The sequence below is a fragment of the Amblyomma maculatum genome, chromosome 2 (assembly GCF_055883805.1).
Source record: "Amblyomma maculatum isolate TAMU_Amacu chromosome 2, ASM5588380v1, whole genome shotgun sequence".
Lineage (NCBI taxonomy): Eukaryota > Metazoa > Arthropoda > Arachnida > Ixodida > Ixodidae > Amblyomma > Amblyomma maculatum.
Genome location: NC_139345.1, coordinates 100,959,477 through 100,986,024, shown reverse-complemented (window position 1 = coordinate 100,986,024; position 26,548 = coordinate 100,959,477). Strand labels below are relative to the sequence as shown.

Here is a 26,548-nt window from a genome sequence, read left to right as displayed (position 1 = left end):
GCGTGCACGAACAGCTATTGTGTTCGACTGTGGCGGCTCTGCAGGGCGTACTGCAGCAGGTGTTCTTTCACCTATGTGCGCGTTCGAACACGGGGGGCACATAACAGCACTTTGCCCTTTTTTGAACAACTTTTCCTGATAATCAAGTCCCGAATCGCAGAAGAGTCCGAAGAACCATCATGGTGCATACTTCCACGGCAGCGCGTGCGTAGAGGCTAAAAGGCGTACGCTGCCTCACCACGTGGCTTCACTTCACCAATCAGGTGCGGCTCGGATGACGCCAGGAGCATCATCGCTTCTCATCGTGTTTTTCATGCACCTGTGTTTGCCGACGACACAACTCTTGAATGATAATGCATTAATCCTGGCTTAGAAGACTGACGACATACCCGCAGGTCAGCAGGAACGGTCGCATAGTTGACAAACGTATTCCCAGCCAAGAGCACTTTCTTCCGATTCAATTAGGCGGGCGGCCTGCGAGGAGTTATGAAAGAGAGATGGCGACTGCAATTCCGGCGACTGCTCTGAGTACCCTGATAGCCGCAGGTCTGGTGGTGATGGCCTCAGCAGAAGAGCCGGACTTCATGAATCAAGTGATGCCCGTGATCTGCGGTAAGTATTCGATAACACGGTGCTGATGGCTTCGTACCGCTCTCACACGTGTATACTTGTATGAAATAGTAGCGACTATATCAGCTGGAGTGCTGCCACACTCAAGCGCCCAGCCGAAACCATACCACTCGCACCACATGGTGTAGCGAACGTCTTCAAAATTGCGTGAAGCGAAAAAGATTAAATTATGAGGGGGGTGGTTTAATAATACTAAAAAAATTTCTTTCGGTACAATTCGCATGGACTTCGTTGCAAGATAAGCATAAAAAAAACCACCTGTATTCAGTGTAACTGTCCACTGAAAAACGAACAAACAGAAACTATCAAACTTATGTCCTTATGTCCCAGAATACACGAGAGTGAAGCAAAGAAATAGCCCCAAAGTGCTCGTGAAAAGTGATTCCGGTTCATGACATTCACAGACGTTTTACCACTACGATGCTCTGTAGCACTGTAGCTGTATAGTAAGAGCGGATAGCGTTGTAAAATAATTGTAGAAAGCAAGCAGTACGTTACCACGCAGCACTTAATCCACTCCTGTACACATATCCCAGATCTGTTTCCCGCCAGTTTGCTTAGTTGCCTGCCTGACAGGCCCATGAGGCGAAAATACTGTTTGTTCTTTTTCTCGTCTTCTAGACGGATGTATTCGCTGCTGATGCTAGAGTGATGCGCAAAGTGTGAAGTAAGTTTAAAATAAAGCGTTTAAGTGACATGCATCTGCTAGCCTATAGTCACCGATAGGAATTTGAATTCGTGTGCCTTAGTCGCCTCACTACATCACGTGACCTATAGCGCAGCGGCCGTTTTCAGAAGAGGAGTGGAGAGGGTTTTGGTAAGAGAAGCAGTAAGAGTACAGAGGGCATCACGCTGCCGGTCGCGTCGTGGCATCACAGGAGGAAGCATAGGAATCGGGCGTCGCTGAGCGAGTGGCTTTTCGCTTTCATATATACACGTAGGCGGTTTAAGAGTTAACGAAACCGTGCTGTATACACCTGTGATCAGTGAACCTTTGAAGAAAATTAGATCCGTATTTCATACCTGTTTTCTTAATTTATCATCATCAATACGAGGCTTTGCTCACATCTTCGGCTATAGTCATTTGAACCGAAAGAAAAGACGACGTACAGAAAAGGCACTGCACTTTAATAAATATCTACCTAACATGTGTCGAATGGTATACGAGGCGATTATTGACAAGCTCGCATTAGAAGTAATTGTGGACGCAAAAATGAGTGCCATCTTTCAGACATAGCCCTGGCAGGTGACACGGCAGAGCTCTAAACGCAAAAACTCTTTTACTGTTCGAAGACGTTGGCAGACATATATACCGGAAGAAGCACGTGTATGATCGGCCCATAATCGGCACATAAATAAAAGCAAATAAAGGGCACATTGCCATCAACACAGTATGATACATTCTTAGCGGGGCATCCCTCCAGCGCTCTAAATGAGTATGCTCGTGGATGTACACACAAGAATGTTCCTTCTCGACTGAATTTGCGGCCACTCGTATTGGGGTTTACCTTGCTTAACTGAACTCCTAGCAAATGGTGGAATAAAGCGAGATCATCGCGAATCATCTCAACTTCCGCCGTCACAAAATGATGTCGCAATACCATTTTACATTTACCTTTGCAGTGTTAAATCCGAGACGTGCTTGTATTTTTCTGATTTTCCATTCGCGTAGGAGTCCTCAGCGCTGGCGATCATAGTGAAGTTGGAAACGCCCTGGAGGCGAGGGACAATCGTGTGCGGCTCCGCTTGCACGGCGAACGTTTGAAGATCTGCACAGAACGACGGTGTCCAAGAAAGAAAGAGAGCAAGATTTCTAATAGAAACATAGATATTAGCCAGCGTTAATATTCGCTGACATGCTACTCTGCATGAGTGGGGGGGGGGGGGGGGGGGGGGGGGTCGATTATGGTATAAAGATGAAAAAACAGTTGGCAAAGAGTGCGGTCATTGAAGATGGATGGATGGCTTTTTGAATAGGACCGAAGTCCAGTAGTTTGATGATAAAGTCGGTGGGTAATTTAGAGTTTGTCTAACATACCCATAGCATCTACACAGACAAATAAGAATATATAAAGTCCACTGTGAGCGGCACTTGGGTGGCAGACTGCATGCATTGTTCATAGTGCGCATGTACATTGGCGTACGCTGGACATTCGCGGTTCTTCGTTTTACACAGATTAATACAAAATGATTAGCTAAAACTCGGTGATAACCTTCAAACAAGACCAGCTCATTTAAGTCGTGCAATCAGAAACGAAATCCTGTTATTGAGCCAAGACAGATCATAGACGTAGCTCCTCTTGAAGTCGTCATCTTCGCCCGATGGCCGTGCTGTTTATCAAAGTCACTAATAGATGTCAAAGGCTTTTAAAGTAGTATATAGCAACGTGAAAATTACGCTGTCCTCTGATGACTGTGTTAAACACAGAAAACAAGCTGAGGGTAACCGTAACACAAACAATTTATATTGGAACGTTGTGGGCCTTTAACATTCCGAACAGAGCTACGCCTTTCAATGTGCATGTTGATTGTGAATGCGACCTTTTTCTTTTTTTTTTGTTTACGGACAGAATTGCTAATGATAGCAGCCTCTTATCTGCCATAGGGACCGGGCGCCCGTTGTATGGCGCCACCGTCGCCTCGGTGGAACAGCGCCGCCCGCGGCGGAGTGCCGAAACAGCGGAATGGCGAGGCAGCTGAGCGGCGCAGTCATTTCCGTTCTGCGAGGCGTTTTTGAGCCTGTCCCAACCCGTCGTTTTGCGGTGTGGCTTTGAGAGCTTTGAGCTGCTTTGAGCTGCTTTGAGTAATCGCAAGGATTGGATTGGTAAAACGTTTATTCGGGGCCTGCAGTAGAACGCGCGCTCGCGCGTGCGCGCTTCGGACGGGGCCTACGTCGTCCTCTGGGCACCGGCCGCGCGGCCTGGGTCCCCGCTCGCCGTGGCCGGCTCGCTGGTTCCCTGCCGGGCTAGCGCCTTGATGACCTGCTGGACGGCCCAAATCGCAAGGAGTATTTTTTGACGGGGAAATCTTGAAAAAGAAAAGGGCCGTTCTCGGCAGGGCGTGCGTGTTTTTTCTGTTTTTTTTTTTTTTTTTTTTTAAACCGCCTGGCGCATGGTATTTCTGATACTCGAAAATGCCGCGCGCGTGATTTCACCATGCGCTAGGAACACCTTCGTTAGGCACTTGTTAAGGCGACTTCGAAGACGGGAATTGCGCCTGCACTGCGCGTCTATCTTATATTAGGTATACTCGGAATCTGCCTGAAGATCAAATACCGCCGAGCCGTGTAGCCGTGTAGTAGTGGTAGTTGTAATGGTCAGTGTTCATGTAAAATGAAAAACATGCTGCACCTGTCTTTTTTGGTAATAGCTAGGCTCAAACGATTCAGAGCAGAATAATAGCAAATGACATTCCAGTTTCAACCTTGCAACGAGAGCTGTAAAAGGAGAAAAATAAACAAGCAAGACAAAAGTAGGATCCTATTTATGGTTAGAATAGCAAACACACATATACTTCCAGGACTTCCTGCACAATTACGCTACAATAGCTCACTGAACCCGACCTTGAGACCATCAAACTTAATCATAATATAAGCCAAATGAGTAATACCACCTCAGCATCATTTTTACATATACGGCAATGCTCTTGTTGAACACGTCGGAGCTGCTACATATAATTGACTTAGAAAATATTATACTATGCATTCCTCTCTCCCGACATGCTGCAGAGGTTGTGAAAAGAAAAAAAAATAAATTTCCTGCTAGCGTTCTCTCAGCGCAGGAAGTTCAATGCGATTGACCGCACCTGCCTTGAACATCTGAAGGCAATAGTCCAATACTGTCAAACTGTTAAATACAATAAAAAAACACAGTGTGATGTGTTTTAAGATAAGCCACCGACAACCAAGAGAGCGTTCTATTGTTAAATGAATCCCTCTGACGGCTCGTTCGCTAAGGTGGTCTACTTTCTCAGCGTACCACGAACTTGCGGGGCCGATACCTAGCTGACCTCGATACCTGACGAGTGTGAGGGGACACGACCATGTATGTAGTTTTCTATTTGCACGTAAAGGAATCCGGATAACTGAAAGCCATTCCTTTTACAACTTTGTCACTGCAGCTTGCCGGACTGCTGCTAAATCTGTTTGCATTAGCCATACCTAGAAGCAATTTCTGAGAGAGGTAGAACGGTCTTGTCATACTACGCCACAATCAGGAAATCTCACGTTCACTAAAACGCAGACGAGAAACACATGTGTTTAGGCGGGCCAGGAAATGGATACTGCTGAGAAAATACGTAAAGCCGTGTCAGGTGCAACGTGAATGCGAAAAAAAAAAAACTGCTACACGGCCTTCGAAATTAAAAAAAAAATGCTACGTTTATGCTCGTTTCCACCAATTAGATTGTATTTTTTTCTTGTTCGACTTTTATATGAAGCCGATAGCAGATTTTGTGACCATGCGGTATTGATTGAGCTGTGAAATGAGTGATATTATTAGGCGAAATGGACATGCCACAAACAAATGTTAACAAATTATAAGAGTATCAACGCAGAGCTCTCAGCGCATTTTCATTGGTTGACAAACGAAAAGAGGAAAAATTACAAGATCATGGCAATAGGAATTGTTCATGTCTTCTATCTGCTCTTTCTGTTAGGAGAAAAAAAGTAAATTATCTTTGACTATGTCAGCGAAAGTATCCGCACAAACATTGTCTCTGCCCATCACTGAAGATCGTAACGCAGCCCGAACGACGATGGTGGAGCTGCCTTTTTTTTTTTTTTTTTGCCGTTCTGGCGTTTTCTTGTACACAGGCGGGGAAATGCTAGCGTTGTAACTTACGTTGTAGGGTTATTTCGATTTCCAATTGTCAATAAAGTGACTACATATGAAGTAGTGCGGCTTCGACTCCGAGACTCTCGTGCCGTCACTCCTGGGGAACAGACGGCACAGAGCATCCGGTAGCAAGCAGAATTTTAAAAATTCGGCACTTTCCAGGACCACACAGTAACCAAATACGTAGATTCGTGCCTTTGCCTTTCAAAGAACCATGCTTAGGTCACCCGCCACTCATGCTTCTGTGGAAACCCGTAGAAATGAATCGACTTAAAAACTTCCGACGAGTTTGGGTAGCTGCCAGTGGAGCCAACAACGCACCACGTTTCGCCAGCCTTGTTCGACCAGACTTCATTTCACTAGACATATTCACACATTTAACTAGCCCAACTTTCTGTTCTCTTGAGGATATATCCAGGCACAACGTCATCTAAACCTTAGGATTTCCAATTTCCACACAAACCAACGACAAACAGTACCGTCCAATGCGCTGGCAATGCGCCGGCCAGGGCCGGCGCATTCCGGCGATTGAGCGATGCGCCGAGAGGCGGCGCCACCCGTTCAGCTGTCCGGTCCCTATAGTCGATGCCTATTAGCCTTTATCAACTTTAATTCAGATCTCCACTTTGGACACGAGCACAGTCAGTATGAGAGGTATTAATACATGTTATATACTATATATGTGTGCCGGGACTTGTCTTTGCTCGCAGCCTGTTCGAGAAACCACCGTTGTTTTTTTACCACCGTGAGAATGGCAAAAATCTAAAACCTCGAAAGTCTTTCTGCATTTCATTTTACAGTCCATATGTCAGAAAGTACGCACAGCGTATTTTGGTCCATTCCCCAGGTAAACAGACGACGCGGCGCGAAATGTTTCATGGATAAAGCAACACCACTGGGAAAAAAAGTGATTGTGACCATGGTCATTTGTTCAAGAAACTACTTTCTGATCACTTATTAATGTCACATGATCGAACTGTGATCGCATAGTTTCGTTTTGCAGGCGCGTTGTCATTGGTTATTGAATTTGCACTACAGCTTAAGTACGCCACCTGTTTTTTTACAATTTTGCAGTTGGGTCATTCCATCTTTGTGGAGATAGACTATCTTATATTGCTCAAAACAAAGTTCGTGGTAGTAGGTAGAAATAACAGTAATCTGCCGAATATTCTGCGAAAAAGAAAATTCATTGTTAAAGCGCGTGTTGAAATATAAGGCTTGGTGCGAATACGGGGATCAGATTATTTAAAACATATATTTAGCATATCACTGGAATTACGTTTTTCCCACATATTCACACGTTCCTTCACGCTCAAGCTTAATGCAGAGATGAGAAATTTCTCCTGAGTACAGTTTGTCTATTTCAATGTCCCAAAATGGTGCTAGTTCTCGGATTGATTTCAAAGTCAGGGCTTGTATTGTGGTTGAATAAATCGTTTTTTTTTTCTTTAATTGTCAAGATGCTTTATTATAAGGAAAATAAATTGTGCTCATAAGCTGCATACCGGCTTGCAGAAAAAAATAGCAAATACGCGAAAAACAGCGGGCTGCGTGCGCTGGCTCTCCACCCAGAAATATAAAACACAACTCTGCGGACAGCCCAATCTACTTCGTTCTAACTTACTATAATTTGCCTGAAACAATAGCTGCTTTCAGCCGAAAATAGATATTTCTTTAATTGAGCAGTATTGCTGCGCACTGCATGGCTTATCACGGGCGCTCCGCCAATTCTCAGTGCGCTGACACAGCTATTGACTTTACCATGCTATAATCTGCACGAAATATCGTTTGGTGTGATATAACAGTAAAAAAAAAAAAAAAAAAGAAAAATTGCCGCGGTTTAGCTCAGCGTAAACCGATATAGATGCGCCAAAGCACTGTTTACTGGCATGGTTTGACATGATTAAAACAAGTTTGCACTCATGGTTACACTGGTAAATTGTCTTAATGGTAGTGCATGGAGTGTGTGATTACTTTAATACCATATTTATATGTTGTGCAGTGTTCTTTTACACTGCCATTCTGAACTGATTGCTTTACCCAAATATGCCAGTCAAAAGCTGTACAGCGATTCATCAAGTTCTTTACAACTGCTTATTTCTCTTCGTGATACATTTCAGAACCTTTAGTATGTCACAAGCACGCTGACGTCTTGCTCATATTTTACAATAGAAAAGCAAGCTCCACGACTAATCATGTTTTGTGGGATACATCACGAAAGGCACGACGAATGATTTGGAATGATCAGTATCACACAGTTGTGTGAGAGCTGAATGAGACGGGTGACATGCGATTTCGAATGACTGACGAGACCACACACAATAAATGTGGTCGCAAACAGAAACCCCCTTATCTTTGTATGATATCAAGCAAAGACATCATACGCACTGACGCGCTCGTACATCGCGGGCCAGGCGTCCACGTCAGCACAATGCTATAGTGTCCTAGAAAGCTTTGTAGTGGCAAGAGCGGCGCCCTACCGGTGAGGCTGTTGAGGCGGTTGCCGCGACGCGGCGCTGCCGCTGGTACACGCACGGCGCGCGGCTACGATGACTGATCAGACAATTGCGGCACTCGTTGTGGCGAAATCTCATAAACATCTACCTTTTTACGCAATAACGTAAGGGCCCCATGTCACAAAAAATCTGACATCGGCGTTGCCTTGGTTTTAACGCAAACATGAGCGGAAAGCAAAAAAATAAAAGCAAAATAGCCTTGTAGACCCATTTGATCAAACTCGGTTACATAGATGTGATAATTTATCGAATAAAAACTGGGCCGTAATTTTTTGCGCAGTGTTCATGGTGTTTTCATACCATTTTGCTTCCCACTTAGTATCCATTTGCTAGACAAGTTGAAGGCTAGCCCGGATTATAATCCTGACGACACATACACGTACGTAACCTCCGATTGCATGTTGGTAATTGTAAGCGTCGGTGTCCATCGAGAACTGAGACAGATGTTCTACCTTCCTTTCTCCAAAACCCAACATTAGCAAAAAATAAAATTTGCGGATTGAATGCGTTGTTAATACAATGTCAAAAAAAATATATAAATAAACTACGCTTGAGCAAGCGTCTCTCTATATTTAGCTTTTTCCCCGCCTGGATGGCAATGGAGGTGCATGAAACAAATGGGTCTTTGTTTCCTACTCTTTTTAAGTAAATCAGTCGGCTGCACATGCATAGTTATATCTTATTTTATTTTAATTTCTTTCAAGATTGGTTGCTACGTGAAATATATATCACTGCTCGGCTTCCCGAAACTTGCTAAAATATATAATACAGGCCATCACAATTATTTTTGCCTGTATTTTTTCGTACAATTTCGTTCTGCGCAACATAAATCCATAATTAAGCGTACCGAAACTCTGACTGTGGTGTAATAAGGGAAACAATACCAATATATAATATGATTATACATGGTACAACTACACAAACAATTATCGCTGCTTTGAGACTCGACAACGATGTATGGATGGGAAAACATTTATTTCATCGGCTTTAAGAGGTTCAGTTTGATTGCTGGCCGCGCCAGATGGCCGCCAGTTGCGTCCTGTCGGCGATCTCTTCGGCCCACTCAGTGACCCGAGCCTGGATGGCCGGGTCCGAGCAGCGCAGCACGGCCTCCCACTCCTCCAGAGATGGAGCTGGCAGCAAATCGGCTGGTGGCGAATAGGCCGCGCACCCCCATTTAATGTGGTCTAAAGTAGCGTCGACGCCACACCCTTTGCATTCAGGGTCAACCTGCTCTTTGAATATATATGAATAAACTTTGGGGCAGGGGAAGGAGCGGGTTTGTAGCTGGCGCCAGAGTATCTTCTGGGCCTTCTGGTGGAGGGAAGATGCGCCTTCCCAGGCTAAAATGGCGAGTTATATCATGGAACGAGAGCAAGCCCTCCCTCGCGCCCGCGGGAAACGAGGTGCTCACCGCCCGGCCGAAGAAACCTCGGGCATATTCGTGAGCCTTCTCGTTCCCGGGATTGCCCGAGTGAGGCGGGACCCATACCAGTTCTATCGTCCTACCAGGGACTGGACGGTAGCTTTTAAGGATATTCGTGGCGGCAGCCGACAGACGGCCCCTCCTGAAATTCCGTACGGCTGTTTTGGAATCACTGACTATAACATCTGCTTCGGTAGAAGCGATAGCCAGCGCGATGGCTGCTTCCTGTGCAGCCTCGGAGGTTCTGGTGCGTACAGTAGCTGAAGCTAAGATTTTGGTAGGCGTGGACTCACAGGCCCCAGTCACCGCACAAATCGCGAAACCGCGGTCCGTCTCTTCATATTCGGCCGCATCTACGTAAGCCACCGAATGGTTTCCTTTGTATTTGGTGTGTAGTGCACGTGCGCGTGCTAGTCGCCTGCCTTCGTGGTGAACGGGGTGCATATTCTTAGGAGGGGCTTGATAACAAGCTCCTTCCTGATTGCTGTGGGTATTTGCCTGGGATCGTCCGCCATGGGTTCGGCATTGATGCCTAGCCTCAGCAAGACAAGCCTCCCGGCTTTGGTGCGCGCCAGTCTGGAGTACTGCGCTATTAAATGCGCTTCCTTGAGTTCATCAAGTGTGTTGTGCATTCCAAGAGCTAAGAGCCTATCTCGGTTGAGGTGTTTCTCAAAAGTCCTAGTGCTGTCTTGTAAGCTTGCCGGATAAGACATTCAACCTTTTGCTTTTCGTCTCGGTAAAAGTGCAGATAGGGCAGGGTGTAGACTAGCCTGGTGATGACGAAAGCCTGAATGAGTCGACAGGTGTCGCGTTCTTTCATGCCCCTCCTCTTGTTGGCTATTTGCTTGATTAGTCTGGCTGTTTGGGTGACTGTTGTGGTCAGTTTAACTAATGTTCCTAAATTTCTGTGGTTACTCTGAATTAACAAGCCTAGGATTCTGATGGTGTCTACTTGTTTGATTGGCAGTCCTTTGAGCTCTACCCTGATTGCAGGAGGCGGAGGTCTGTTCTTTCGATTGGGGCCTTCTCGAACTACAAGGAGTTCGGACTTAGAGTGTGAACATTCAAGACCCGCCCTTAGAGCGTAAGTCTCAATGGTGTCGACTTCTTCCTGAAGCACACTTTCTATTTGGGCATCACTTCCTCTGTTCAGTTCAGTTCAGTTCAGTTCAGTCGTTCAGTCGTGTCCGACTCTTCGTGACCCTATTGACCATGTCACGCCACGCTTTCCGGTCTCTCACTATCTTCCTAACATCACATAACTTCATCTGCAGTGCCTCGAGGATGCCATCTAACCATCGCGTTCGCTGCCTACCCCTTCTCCGGCGACCCTCAACCTTTCCCAACATCAAATCTTTCTCCAGCGACTCCTCTCTTCTCATCAGATGACCAAAGTAGCTGAGCTTTAACTTTAGAATTTGACCCTCCAATGAGCAGTCAGGGTTTATGGTCGACAATATTGACTGATTTGACCTTCTGGCAGTCCAAGGAACTCTCAAGAGTCTTCGCCAGCACCACAATTCAAACGCGTCAATTCTTCGGCGGTCAGCTTTTTTCACAGTCCAACTCTCGCATCCATACATCACAACTGGAAAGACCATAGCACGAGTTATACGGATCTTGGTTGGCAGACTAATGTCTCTGCTCTTTACTAGGCGGTCAAGGCTAACCATTGCTCTCTTTCCTAGAAGCAGGCGTCTCCTAATTACATGGCTGCAGTCTCCTTCCGAGGTAATCTTGGAGCCCAAGAAAAGAAAATCTGTCACAGCTTCCACTTCTTGTCCCTTGATGCTCCAGGACTTTATAGGGCAAGACGCCATGATCTTTGTCTTTTTAATGTTCAGTTTAAGCCCAAACTTCTCACTCTCTTCTTGTACGCACATCAGAAGTCTCTTGAGTTCCGCTTCACTTTCTGCCATTAAAGTGGTATCATCCGCATATCTAAGGTTGTTGATACATTTTCCAGCAATCTTCACTCCAACTGAAGACTCGTCCAGACCGGCTTTCCTCATGATGCACTCTGCATATAGGTTAAATAGGCAGGGCGACAGTATGCAGCCTTGCCTCACTCCTTTCTCAATCGGAAACCAATCAGTAAGACCATGCCCAGTTCTGACTGTGGCCTCTTGCCCTTCATACAGGTTCCTGAGGAGACAGATGAGGTGAATTGGAACTCCCATCTCTTGGAGAGCTTGCCACAATCGGCTGTGACCTACGCAGTCAAACGCTTTCGCATAATCAATAAAGCAGAAGTAGATGGGTTTCTGGAACTCTCTTGCTTTTTCCATGATCCAGCGAAGGTTGGCAACTTGGTCTCTAGTTCCTCTGCCCTTGCGAAACCCAGCTTGCACGTCCGGAAGCTCCCGATCCACATACTGCTGCAGCCTACCTTGGAGGATTTTCAACATCACCTTGCTAGCATGCGAAATAAGCGCGATCGTGCGGTAGTTGGAACAATCTTTGGCACTGCCTTTCTTTGGAATGGGGATGTAAACTGACCTCCTCTAATCCTGTGGCCACTGCAGGGTTGTCCAAATCTTCTGACATAATGTATGCAGAATGTTAACAGCGTCATGGTTGAGGTTTGGAAGCAACTCAGCTGGAGTGCCATCAATTCCGCTAGCTTTGTTCTTAGCAAGGCTGGCTAAGGTCCATTCAACTTCACTCTTCAGGATGCTCGGCTCGAGATCAGTGATCACAACCGTCTTATGTTGGGTTTGCACATTCGGGTCCTTCTTGTACAGTTCTTCTGTGTATTCCTGCCACCTCTTCTTTATCTCTGCGGCTTCAGTGAGGTCCTTGCCTTGTTTGTCCTTTATCATGCCCAGCTTAGCACAGAAGCTTCCTTTGATACCTTTGATTGTCTTATACAGAGCTCTTGTGTTCCTTAATTGGCTGTCGTCCTCAACTGCTTGGCACTGTATGTTCAGAAAGGCATTCTTATCTCTCCTTGCTATTTTCTGAAATTCCGCATTGAGAACCTTGTATCTTTCTCTTTCCCCCATAACTTTTGCCATCCTCCTTTCCTCAGCTATTTGCAAAGCCTCTTCAGATAACCAGATTGCTTTCTTGCACTTCTTTTGCTTTGGAACTACCTTAGTAGCAACTTCTTGTATTATATCGCGAACATCAGTCCACATCTCTTCGGGCTCTTTGTCTTCTAGATCTAATTCTTAAAATCGATTCCTCACTTCCACAACATATTCTAATGGAACTTGATCCAGATTATACCTGAAAGGCCTTCTAGTTTTCTGCGTTTTCCTCAATCGAAGCTTAATCTTGGCAACAAGAAGCTGATGATCGGTGCCACAATCGGCCCCAGGCCTTGCTTTTACTGCTTGTATAGCGCTTCTCCATCTCTGCCGGCAAATAATATAATCGATCTGATTCCTGTACAGACCGTCCGGTGAAGTCCATGTGTACAGGCGCCTCTTGTGCTGTTGAAAATGAGTATTCGCTATGGTCAGGTTCACCAACAGGGTAATGGCGTCCGCGTAAAACGTATGCTGTAGCCCCTCGATGGCGGCGAGTCTGGGGGGCAGTGTTATCAGTGCAATGTTGAAGAGGAACGGCGACATCACAGAGCCTTGTGGTGTTCCCTTTCAGCCCAGAGATATGGGGTCTGATTTGATTGCGCCGAGAGTGAGCTCGGCCGTCCTGTTCGTAAGGAAGGACCGGACGTACCCGAAGACTCTCTCCAGGATTCAAAAGCGAGAGGTTTTCTAATATCGCCTCATGCGAGACATTATCGAAGGCTTTACAGAGATCAAGGCCAAGTATTGCCCTCGTTCCATGACAGTACCTGCGATCCATAACATCCCTCGACAGCTGGATCATGACATCCTGCGTGGAGAGGTTGGGTCTGAATCCTATCATGGTTGAGGGGATGAGGTCGTTGTCCTCTACATAACCCTGCAGCCTGTTGAGAACAATGTGTTCCATTAATTTGCCTAGGCACGACGTTAACGAAATGGGTCTTAGGTTTTCTATGTTAAGCTTCTTCCCTGGTTTCGGTATGAATGTCACTTTGGCATGTTTCCATTCTTGCGGTACCTCTCCTTTCCTCCAGTAGGTGTTCATGAGGTCAGTTAGGGCCGAAACTGAGCCGATATCTAGGTTCCTGAGGATTTTGTTTGAGACGCCGTCTGGTCCCGCCGCCGAGGTCGTCCTGAGTTGTCCTATCGCGTACAACATCTCCGCTTCCGTAAAGTCCTCGTCCAACTGTTCATTGGGGAGTCCTCCATACATAGGGAGTGGGCTAGTGCTAGGTGTCGTGTACAGGTACATTTGACATAGTGCATTTAGTAGCTCCGCGTCCGTACCTTCATACTTTTGTATAATTTGTGCGAGGTGATCCCGCGCAGCAGATTTTGTTTGCGTTGGGTCGAGCAAGTGTCGGAGCAAGAGCCAGGTTTTCTTACTGCCGAGCTGTCCGTTCATTCCATCGCAGATTTGCCCCCACTGTTGTTTCTCCAGGTCGCTGGCATGTGCCTCGATCTGCCTCTCTAGTTGTGCAATGCGCCGTCGCAGCGTTCTGTTGAAACGCTGCTTTTTCCAACGGCAAAGTAAACTAGCGTGAGCCTCCCACATGTGCAGTAGCCGCGCGTCCGTGGTTGTGTTGTCCTGACCATTGTATTTCGGCTGCGGTGCTGTGAACGTCAATAATAAAGGAAAACTGGAGAACTGAGAGGGAGAAATAAACTTTATTTCTTCAAACAGGGAGACCAGTTTTGTCCAGAGCGGAGCTCCGGGCGTGTCTGGTCAGCTTAGGTGCAAGCCTGAAAGGTGTTCTGTGACACGATAGACGATATTGCTGGTCTATTCAGTGGCTAAAAGGCTGATTTCCGTGCAATGGAAAGAAGTGCAGACGCACAGCTACGAATTAATTCTGATGTAATGGCACTTTGCTCGATTACCTGATCACAATAGGGGAAAAATGAAATGAAAACAGAAAATCCACTGCAAAATATATTTTCGTGGACATGTACTTAAAGCAACAATGAATATACAACCAAATTTTGTTCATTATACGCCATAAAATGTCGTCAAAGATATATACAGCCGGAGACAACCGAGGAGCAAGGCAATGAGGGTCCAGTGTTCGATGCGCTCCTTTCTCTTCACTTTCCAATGTTCCACAGAGGAGCGCGCCACTTCATTCTCCACCCGTGACAATATCACACAAATATCGGTCAGATCATAGGCATCATTCATCACAGATTTCTCATACATTTATCACACAGTTTTTTCAACAAGGAAGGTACATGTACCGCAGAATTTTTTTTTATGCGTTTAAGCTTGAAGCAAAAAGGGGGGGGGGGGTAGTGAAAAACGCTGCAAAAGAAACATATATGTGCTACTAGCACAGCTTTTCGAAGCCATGTGCTAAGGATAACTGAAAGATGCAATTTCATACATGTTTTGTAAAAACAAAAGCGCTACCTCTTGCAAGTTTGCGTTGTTCAGTGCGTTGCTCCTGTTATTTATACGAAAGTAATATTTAAAATTCCACACGAACACTTCTTGTCTGGCAATTATCTATCTCTGGGGAGGGTTTAGCGGTATGAGACAACTTCGTTGGGGTAAGTTCTCTGCTGCTGCCTATGCACTTTACGACAGTACTAATATATATATATATATATATATATATATATATATATATATATATATATATATATATATATATATATAATGTCAGCGCACGTTAAAGAACCCCAGGTGGTCGACATTTCCGGAATCCTCCACTGCGGCGTCTCTCATAGCCTGAGTCGCTTTGGGACGTTAAACCCCACAAACCAAACCAATATATATATACTTATTTATTTATAGATCGATCACTGCCTATGGCTTCACGGGGTTTTACAGGAATGGATTCTTGTTTGCCTGGAGACAAGCAGTTGACAAGAAATACCACTGTTGCAAGAATACACGAAGGGCACAAGGACAGTGGGAAATATAGGGCCAATATTACAATGCATTGGCCGAGAATATAAAGAAAAGAAAACGCATAAATCAGCCTCACCCTGTCACATTACGCATGACCGCGAGAGAGCAAAGTACAGGAAAAGCCCCTTAGAACGGAGGAAAAGAATGAAGTACATCACGTTTTGATTTCTGACAACTCACTTTTGCCAGCTATTTCTAAGAATTTCTCAATAGTTGACTGTGCGATCACCGCATCGTCTAGCGAGTTCCACTCCCGCACAACTCGCGGAAAAGGACAACACAAACGCTATATTTGAGCGGAAATAACCTTGCAGTGGGAGTTTATTCTTGTGAAGCGTTTCTCTGGAAGTGCTAAAGGAAATGCATGTGCCGGAATCAACTTTAAACTTATTATTTAATGGCATATACAAAACTTCAGCCGTCTGAGCATCGCACGACTAGTTAGCCTATCAAGCCCGATCTCAGACATTTGCATCGGTGAATCGGCGCGCCTATATATATCTGTTATAAATAAAACGCACATCTTTTCGCTGGACAGCCTCAAATGTGGTCATGTGATCTTTCGTATACGGGAACCAGGCGACGTTTGCTTAATCTAAGAGCGGATGTATAATATTTTTGTAAGCCAAAAGCTAGGCTTCCTTCGTGGAATGCTAGCAGGGCTCGTTTCGTAAACGTCAGCTTTCGCATCACTTTATTTTCTACGTGCTCTACGTGAGTAGTAAACCCTATGGAGGTTAGATGATAATGACGCCTAAGTATTTATTCTCAGTCACATTCTTGAGTAGCTGCTATAGCCGAAAGAAAAAAATAAGCTTTAAAATTTTTCCGTTGTAGTCATTGAAACGGTGCCACTCCGCACATCATTCACCTGTCTTTCCTATACATTGCTTAAGCTTATTTGACCTTCTCGGCTTATTTCTCTGCACAGCTAGCAGAAAATCATTAGCAAACGACCTCAGTTTGGCTTCTGTCTGATCTGCAATGTTATTTATGAACAGAAGGAACGGAACTGGAGCTAGATCAGAGTTCTGCGGTATACACCAGAAGGACCGGGACAGTGTCTGAAATGTGGTCGCCGAGGTGCATGAACTGGCGACGCGGTCTGTTAAGTAACTGGCGATCTGCTCAACTATTGGTACATCCTTTAATATATGATTTACTTTCTGTAGTAATTCAGTATTGCAGACTGGATAAAAGGCCTTTAAAAAGTATTTAAATATTGCATCTATTTGTGTTTGGTCATTAATTGCTTTTACGAAGTCGCTTAGAATCTCGACAAGCTGCGTAGAAGCATGCTGTATCTCAAAAGTTCCTTGCAGCAATACCAAAGCTACTGTAAGCGCTACGGAGTGCAGTGCCAGAATAAAATGGCCGTAAAACACATGGGATGACATGTTTTAAAGCATGCATTCACGAAACACTATTTCAAATCAGACCTTAAACTAAACTCAGCTTACATGAACTATTTCCCGAGTTCACCCTTCGCGACTCTTTTGCATGCTGCGATCACGTTTTCAACATGGCTTCGAAGCAGGCCCGCCTCGAAGTCAAATCGTCGTTGTTACTAGTTTTTTTTTTTTTTTTTGTACATTTGCCATAAATGGTGCATCCGGCAGTGGAAGCTTCTGCCCCGCCACGTGTCATCTGCGGGGGCGCATTTTCCGACCGTGTGATTGCTACGATACCAATACACTATAGCGCAGCAAAAGACGAGGACACAAGAGCGAGAGACGAACACCACGAGCGCTAACTTCCAACAAATTTTATTCTCCTGAAGCATCATATATAAACGCCAGAAAAACATGAATCAGATGTGCTAACAGTATCAATTCCTTAGAAAGACAAGCTCTTTATCTGAGAGGAGAATGGAAGGTGTGCTTACACACGCGCGTCCTGAACTATTTATCTTTTCGGCTTCAATGATTTCGCTGCGCCTTTTGCTGCGCTATAGTGTATTGGAATCATGTACCAACAAGCCCAAAAAACCACGCTACTGATTGCTGCGATCTCACCTCCTCGTGAGAGGAAGGGCATCAACCCTGTGACCGTGACCGCTTTCGTGGTGCGTCGTGGCCCTTGAGCCGGGTAGGACCTTCGCCCCATAACACCCCCTCCCCCCCCCCCCCCCCTTCCCCTCCGGCTCTTACTTGGCAGGGGGAGGTTGCCCTTCCGGAGGCGTCGGATGGATGATGACAGATAATGGGGTGCGACCTTCGGACTCGGCACTTTCGGGTGCCAAGTCATCTTCCTATCTGACAACAGCAAATAATGCATCCGGCTTTCGTTTGGTTTGATCTCACCTACAGCATAATTCATAAGAGTTAAATTGTCTTTTTTTTTTTCGGGCTATGATTGCACCTCTCCCAGGCCTAAAGAAGAAATTCCGTTCGGTAAAAAAAAAAAAAAAAAAAAAAATGAAGAAGGAATGGTTGAAGTTCGGAAAACCAGATACCGCCATTAGGCTGAATTTTCCAGGACACCTCGATGCAGCCTAGAATTTTCCACCACGGCTTCGTTTGCGTATTATGAACTAAAAGCGCGGATATGACAAATAGCTTAAAGATACTCAAAAGGCTATTCAAAAACTTAGGAATGTTTTCCAAGGTTTGGCATATAGACATGATCTATTCATACCTTTAGAGTAACGTTCGCATACGCCGCGAGCAGGCGATGTGCAGACGACGCGGCGCGGAGGAGCATGCTTAACGATCGCTAGTGATTTGTTGAACAGGGATTCTCGTTTCCACAATGCTGTAAGGAAGTGATGAGACAGGGTATAGGCAGGCCGCTCTGGAAGCCATTTGGTGGGAATGGAGAATATTGCTCGACTCAACGAACTCTGAAATTGATTTTAGTACAATGCGTTCTAATACTTTACAGAAAGCAGAATCAAGAGAAATATGCCTGTAATTTGATTGGCAAGACTTATCAGCTGATTTATGAAATGGTATTATTTTTTAAGCTTCATTTCACTCGTAGCCAGCGCTCCAGGGTAGGCTTACTGAACACAAGGCCTATACATTTGCTTATATAGTTCGGCATAACATTTAAAGAAGGCTATAGGTATTCCGTCGAACGCCGCTATTTTTGTCAGAGAGGTTAAACAAAGTGTCAGTACTTTTTCAGTTACGACTGGGGAATCCAGACACCGTGTTGCTTTGTTTCCTTGCTGAAAACGATGGGTGATACCGTGATACCATTGTCAGGTGTAAATACGGATTGGAAAAATACATTAAACGCTTCCGCCTTTTTTATCTTTTCAAAAGAAGGCGAACGATATGAAGGGTTTTCTTTGTGACTAATATCGGTACGACGATTCTTTGATAAAGTTGCTAACTGTTGTTCTGCAGAAATGCCGATCTGCTTTTCTTTTCTTCTTTTTTCAGCTCTTTGTTCAGGGCATTAACCTTCTGGCAGTAGTCTGAGATTGGGCTTGATTTGCTGGATCTTTGAGTTATGCCTTTTAAATGAATTACTTCACGTGTTATTCCGCAAGGATTGTCACGTTGGTGGTTTGTATTTTATTTGAGGGACTAACTGCATTATAGAGCGCATAATATGCTACTTCAATAACTGCATTATAGAGCGCATAATATGCTAGTTCAACTGTAGCCATATTTCCTAGATGTCCGTGGAGCCTTCAGTGCATATGATGTGAAAGTCATGGTACTCACGCGCAAGGCAGGTCATGATAGCGGGATCGTCTGTTTTGTTAAAGGCATATAGGCACATTGTATAACCACGCTGGCAGAGCCGTCCTGGAAACGATAGCATGCACAAGACCATAGCATAGTTAGATAAACCATCAAGAATATTCACACTAGCTTTTTCCTTCAGAAAAGGTCACTTAAGAAAAAAATAAGATCTAGAAGAGCTTGAAGGACCCTGCACACGAGTAGCCTGGCAAACAGTTTGTGTTAGATTTAAAGTGAACATGAAGTCAAGCATAACGTTGCTTGTCACCGTGGGTGGACTTAATGGGTTCCAATTAACGTCTGGAAGGTTCACATCATGTGGCGATTGGTGCTTTCCAGCGTGTATTTTAGCATGTACTAAAGAAGCGCCAGTACCTGTCACTCAATCATTTAGCCATTGTGCAACGTCTGAAGCCTGATTGACCCAGGGTAATATAAGAATGTAAGATACTCCGCGGATGCGAGTGAGTTTCGAACCATAGGCAGTGCGAACAGATCAATTTCGCTGGACACTGCTTTAGGCCATTATCAATCACCGCTGACTAATATATCGCGTGTTTAACTGCCACTCTCGCACTGTGCGTTGCATTTCGATCTTCGTTAACCTCAATCCGCTCGCAACTGATTCCGGACGCACAACTACTGCATTGCTCTCTTACGGTGCCTGTTTCAGCTGTAAACTCAGTCCGAGATGTCACACAAGGACGAGGAGATGCAAACGCGCTGACATGTGGACAGGGTACTGCCGTGTTCATCATGAAAAACCGTTACAGCGATTATTACGCCACTATTCAGTGCTCCCAGTTCTTAGATATTGGTGGTGGCGCAGTGGTTACGGCGCTCGACTACTGTTCCCAAGGACGCGGGATCGAATCCCGGCCTCGGCGGCAGCTTTTCGATGGAGGTGAAAAGCAAGGCGCCCGTGTGCTGTGCGATGTCAGTGCACGTTAAAGAACCCCAGGCGGTCGAAATTACCGGAGTCCTCCACTACGGCGTCTCTCATAGCCTGAGTCGCTTTGGGACGTTAAACCCCACAAACCAAACCAAACCAAGAAAAAACGAGCCGTACTTTTAGAAAACTTCACATATCTAGCAGATTTTAGACATATTGTCTTTATTGGAGAGTTGAAGAAGTTGGGCAGTTGAAGTTATGTGTTTCTTATTGTGCTCTCCTCGCCCCCCTCCTCTGTAACGCCTTGGCGCTATGGGCTTATTGATAATTAATTAAATAAACAAACGAATAATATATATTTAATTTTTTTTCCATTTTCTACACTTGCATCTGCAGCAGCAACCCAGAACCTGACAAGGCGAATCTGGTACTTAGCCTGCGTGGAGTACCTTATGGAGTACGGGGTGCGTATGCCGTTTTACAGTCTTAGGCATGAAAGACGCTGTTCTTTAATAGTTACGTGGCTCCACCGATTTGTAAAACGGCGATGAGGTATTGCCTAAAAGAGATTTTGAGTTCTTGCTATAAAACAAGGAGCACGGTGGTGGCAGACCTGGAGATGTAATTTGACAGCGAATATAGTATCTTCCTTACAAGCACGCGTAGAAGACTCAAGACGGTGGCTCAGTAGTTTTGACTATGTGCTGCTGATCCCAGGATCGTGGATTGGATCCCGACCAGTACGGCTGTATTTCGATGGACTAGTGGCACGGGGAGGGGTATATTATTTTATATTATTTTTGGGTAGCCTCACCATAATATATATGTATTTTGATGGCGGTGAAATGAAAATATGTCCTTGTGGTGTTCAATGTCAGCGCACGATAAATAACCACAGATGGTCTAATTTATTCTGGAGCCTTCCATTACGACGTTCCTCGCCACCCATATGTCGCTTCGGAACATTACGACTTACAATTTATAATTGAAAAGTACGTATATGTTACCGGATCATAAATTTATTAGCAACAAGTGGTTCTTAGGTGGCCGATGTGGCAAATGTCATCATTCACGTTGAAGGGCATTGAGATGAAAAGCACGGACATTGACAGGCGGCTCTTCCTCTGCATTAATCGCAAGGTTCAAAATCAGTTCAGTGATAGAAAGTTTACCAGAACGTATACATCGACAAGCCCCGGGGAGGACTCAGTGCGTCCTCAACGAGAGCGGACGCTTGACGAAGAAATGCGCGATGAAGAAAGAGTGAAATTGTAACCAGTTCAATTTTTCAAAATATAAACTTATACGTTTTTATCAATGATTCTTGCAAATTGGTCGTATCAATCGTCTTTTTCCATTTCTTTTTTTAACAGATGTTACTCATAATAAAAATTAAAAAAGTAATTCAAATATGATTTGCAATGAACAGCATGCACTCGGTCAGTTAATTGGGACTATATACTTTCGATCTGAACATTTTTTCTGACATGCCAAATTGCTTCAATATATTGCAATAGCTGTGTATGAGTGGTATAACCAGACATAATTTTCGAGGGCGTTATACGGCATCGATAAAAAATTGCAAAAAAGGCCGAAAAAAAGGAGTTCAAAAACTTTCGGAAGGTGTTTTGACCTCGAAACAGAGCCCTGGCTACGCCCCTGCTGTATATTGACAGGCGTATATACAGAGAAGTATATTCACCTAACAACTTGCTATGTACTAACTTTATATGAACTGATCTAAATACACAAAAGTAACTGTGTATGAACTTCGTATTTATACATGTCCATACATATTAAAAGTACGTACAATATTGATACAGTCAATAAGGTGCTAATACAAATTCTAAAGACCGTTGACGACCATTTTTGTAAGGGCCTCCGCCGAACTATTAGAAGGACTTGTACCGCTATAGACAGGCGCAGTGATATACTATCAAAAATAGAGGCGCTGCTCATTGCAAGCTCTAGCCAGGCATAAGCACTGATAGGTATACGGATAGTGGACCTCCGTACTTTTCCACGTACAGGAATAAGACATATGTGCTGGCTCGACATACGAGTACACAAATTGTCGAAGCAGCTGTGCTGAGTGACACAAATAATAGACCTTGTTCAGTCCGTTCACGCGCCATGACATTCCCAAGAAATTCGGAGTACAACCGTTTTGCGTTGTGTCTAGCGCGTTCAAACAGGCGAGGGATCCGCACACGCGTGTCTGGTCGAAATTCTTTACAGGCTGAACTAGATTCAGACTTCGACAGAAGCATGCGAGTCGTCTCAGCAAGGTTTTACTTTCTGTGTTGTGACATTTTAATCAAGTGATAGTGTTAAAGCTGAAATATACTAGAGTCAAACGAATGTCTCAACCATCACACAACTACTTAGCATAGCTTCCAACACCGACGACAGATTTCCGCAACAAGCGGAATAGAGCGTGCAGACCGTCGGGCAAGAATAAGAAAAGGAAAGGGCGAGGAGGTTAAGGAGGATAAGTGTGAGTCTGCTGACCGGCAGTGAATGAATTGGTGATGTAGAGGAGGAATCACAAATGAAGGACATATGGCAGAGTGATAGCATATAGTACCAGGTATGCACGACGCCCTCAATAAAAGGAACAGGGACTCGAAGGCCTTTGCAGCCTGCATTCAATAAGGACTTCCAATTCAGTCAGATGGCAAGGGTCACAGCAGTGCAGTGCAAACGATGCAATGCAAGGCTGGCAGCCATACCAAAAGGAGTGTTGGTGTCCGTCAACGAAACACCACGCAACAGGGCCCGTATTCAGAGTTTGCGTCGTTATCGAAAGTGTCGCTATCTCCCCGACCTCGAGTAATCTGATTGGTGGAAACCCCGGAATATGATGTGGCCTCCTCTTCCGGTTCCGTATTGGCAACACCCAGATCCGGCGTTTCGACCAATCAGATGACTCGAGGTCACGTGAGATAGCGACACATCGATAACGACGCAAACTCGGAATACGGGCCCAGGCGACACGTACAGCAGATCTGCGCATCATGCTGCGGCATACGCACAGTGGAGTTAGAAACTTGCGGATCAGGGTTTTGATAATATATAGTCGCGAGTTCGAAAACTAGCCCCGATTCATGATCACAAGAAAGAGAACGAAGCCTATCCGCTGCGTTCATTCTCCAAATTGAGATCAATAAACACAAATCAACGATGTGGACATATATATCGTGTGACCTCGTCATATTATTCATTTCGGTGCCACAGTTTGCTACTATTCCCTAATAATAGATAATATCATGTCTGCTATATAATAACCGGGTTAATTAGTTCTTTAAAAAGTACCTTCAAATATTTCAACCCCATGATGTAAAACGCATATTGTTTGTGGTATTACATTGCGTTGTATAATAATATACGTAAACTTTACCGCCTCTGTCGAGTAAGGAGCTCATGCGTTAACTTTTCTTCTCCTTAAGTTTTACTTGCAACCTGAAGTTTAGCGTTTTGAACGTAGGGCAAGTTCAATATCATACTTTAAAAACCCATAGCTACAGGTGCGCCTTCGAGAAATCAATCTGAGACCGCTGCTTTTCAACTTGCACGTATCAATTACACCCTTATTTTGCGATACGCCATGATTAGCGATAAGACTCATCATGTCATTCTCGGCGACTATGCCAGCCAGCCTTTTCTCTCCTTTCCCGGCAGCAAAATGCCATTACGTGCACCCGATGATTTCCTGGAAAAATTAAATGGAAAGAAACTAACTCGCTGATTAGTACGGTATTCCACAAGTGCAAGAAAGCTGTTCTTCTCTTCCACCCATCTCAGCGTGCGGCATAATAGCGCACGAAGTCTTGAGCAATTTCGCAAGAAGTTTGTTGAACAGTATCTCTTGCTGGGCTAGTTGGTGTGACATTGCGTTAAACCAAAGGAAATACAGCGCTAAGTTTTAGACGAACCACACAGAAAGACGGACGGGACAGGCGCTAACTCCAACTAAGTTTATTGAAAGATTCATGTGCACATATATAACCCGAAGATAGTGAACGCTTGCGCATGTCCCTAAAGTAAGAAGGAAAAAAAACCATTCAGAAAAAACACCCTAAGGTAAAAACCTTCTCATAATCTCGTATTTTTTAACAATCTGTGTTCACTTTCGCGTAAAGATACAGAAGTTGTGCTGACACACTTACCCCCCCTCTCTTTGATAAAAAAGCTTCTACGAGCTCGCGAGCTAATCTGTCTTTACTTCTGGTTAGAATTTTAATCTCTCCAAATCGTGGTTCACAGATTTTTTTATTTTCATTAAGGCAAGAGCGGCAATGGGCGGGTAGGTTTTGGAACGAGTCTGATGCGTTCCCTAAAGACCTGTTATGCTCGCCGGCACGCTCGTTAACGCAGCGTCCGGTCTGACCGACGTACACCTTGCCACACGTAAGGGGGATCTCGTAGACCACTCCCGTGGCACACTTTACGTAGGGCTTCGAGTGTTTCTTTCCACACCCAGATATTGTTTGAGCCCTACTGGTAACCTTGGGGCACATCTTGGCCAATTTGCAGGGGGCGGAGAAGACCATGGCGACTCCGTACTTGTTGCCAACTCGTTGTAAATTGTGGGATACTTTGTGTATATACGGTATCACCACTAGCTTGGCTCCACGAAAGGATTGTTTTCGACGTTGCCCCTTAATTTGGCTTGCCCTTGAGGTTTTGTAGCAATGCCTCGGTCACGCTAGCCAAAACATGGTCTGGAAACCCTGCTTAGCGCAGTCTGCTCACCTCACCCTGGAAGCTCGCTTTCATCATGTGAGAGCACGACTTGAGGAGTGCAGATTCCATAGAGAGGGCGGCAATAGCCCTCTTTACAGTTTTTGACTGGGCCGAATCGAATGGCAAGAAATCTTTCTTAGCCCTAGGAAGGTAGCGCCAGCACACACTTCTGTCCCCCAGCTTAATGTTCAGCTTAATATATGTGCACATGAATCTTTCAATAAACTTAGTTGGAGTTAGCGCCTGTCCCGTCCGTCTTTCTGTGTGGTTCGTCTAAAATTTAGCGCTGTATTTCCTTTGGTTTAACGCAAGTTTGTTGAAACAACAAAAATTCTTTTTTGTTTCAACACCGAATTTTTTTTCAACGTAAACTTGTCATGCAATAAGCACGTAGAGCATGTTCAAACAAATTTGTCAAAATATCTTTGACTGCGGACATAATTTTGTTCGCTTCTTTCAGCCTCCCCAGTCGAAAAATACTACAGAACTTTGTCAAAAATACGAAAAAATATCCTGTAGTTCTGTCGTAACCAGCAGATTTTTCTGTAGTATATTTCTGTTGTCTGTACCCGTCAAAAACCGCACAGAAATTGTGTCCTAACATCAGAAAAATTTCTGTAGTTTTTTCCAACTGGGTCCTTTAAGGTAACGGCTTAACGCGATCTTATTTATGTCGTACGTGTTTGCTGCTTATTGGCAAATGGAGTTCGAAAAGTTTGAGCGCTAGATATTGTTGTGCGTTAAAAAAGATATTCTATATGTACCGACAAATTAAAGTTTACTCTTACATCCCAGAACTACTCGTATGTGTTTAACATAATACTAATACATACGGCCTTTAACGAGTGCAGCCAGTTGTATATGCAAGGGGTCTATAACGTTTCCATTAGTTTAACTGATTTTTGTTACTTTTGCTCACAAAGAATATAGAGTAATCATCTCGTGCAGGTTAGACGCCTGAACAACGCCGCGAAAAAAAAAAGGGGGGTTTAGGGCCAGTTGGCAAACAAAGTCATTTCATAATCGCATTTACAGTCTCAGTCGTCGTATAACGTTTTCCACATACCATAAGTACATTGTTAACACATATCTCGTCGCATGAATCGTAAACATCGTCAGTGATCTTTCTTTTTTTTTTTCTTTTTGCACTTCGCCTTCAACCTAATATGGCCGAATATTGTTACGACACACTCTGCAGCTGAGCACGACATCACCTAAGCCATCGCCGCATGCAGGCTTCTTTATAGGTCGACTTAAAGGTTATAATGCCCCTAGTAATATCAAAAGAAGAATATTGATACGTTTCATGCTCTAGAACACAAAACACAGCTGCCAGATCTGCTATTCTTTTCCGTCTGGTGCTCCATCAACCAACTAGCTCAGATTTCCGTTCTTGTGCTCCATCAAATGCTCCATCAATTCCTCTTTTAGCTTTCCGAAACAAAACAGGACGGAGAGCCGTTTTTTTTTTCTAGTTGATTCTTTTGATTATGTTCCGCTTTGGCAGCTAGTGGTAGGAAAGAACCAAGTATCGGAAAAAATTGTTTCAGGCCAATATCTGCTAAATATAGACTGGTGACTATATATCTAGTGCTACAAATGACGAAGAAGCTTTTCCTTGCAACCTATTGCTAAATAGTCTCTTATTGTTGCCTACTCCTAGTACATTGTAGCTCCATTCATGTAGCACGATAAATTTAAAAATTCAGAACAGAAGTATTCGTCGGAAATAGAGCGCATAGCGACAAACGATATTTTCGCACCAAAGGCTAAATAATAGGGCGGAATGATTGAAAGTTAGCTTCTCTGGGCGCGTTTCCTTCTCATATTTCGAAGCTGTTACCATTTAACGCCTATGC

The 26,548-nt window shown here is 44.5% G+C and overlaps 1 protein-coding gene across 1 annotated transcript in view; it reads left to right on the top strand.

Annotated features, from left to right (window-relative positions):
- The first annotated feature begins 209 nt into the window (after positions 1–209).
- LOC146199413 (uncharacterized) overlaps positions 210–26,548 on the top strand; it is a 45,609-nt gene continuing 19,270 nt past the window's right edge. Inside the window, exons 1-2 of the mRNA XM_084592763.1 lie at positions 210–612; positions 20,340–20,407. Coding sequence (XP_084448889.1) covers positions 498–612; positions 20,340–20,407 — 183 coding nt within the window. The 5' untranslated portion in view covers positions 210–497. The remainder of the gene's footprint in view (positions 613–20,339; positions 20,408–26,548) is intronic.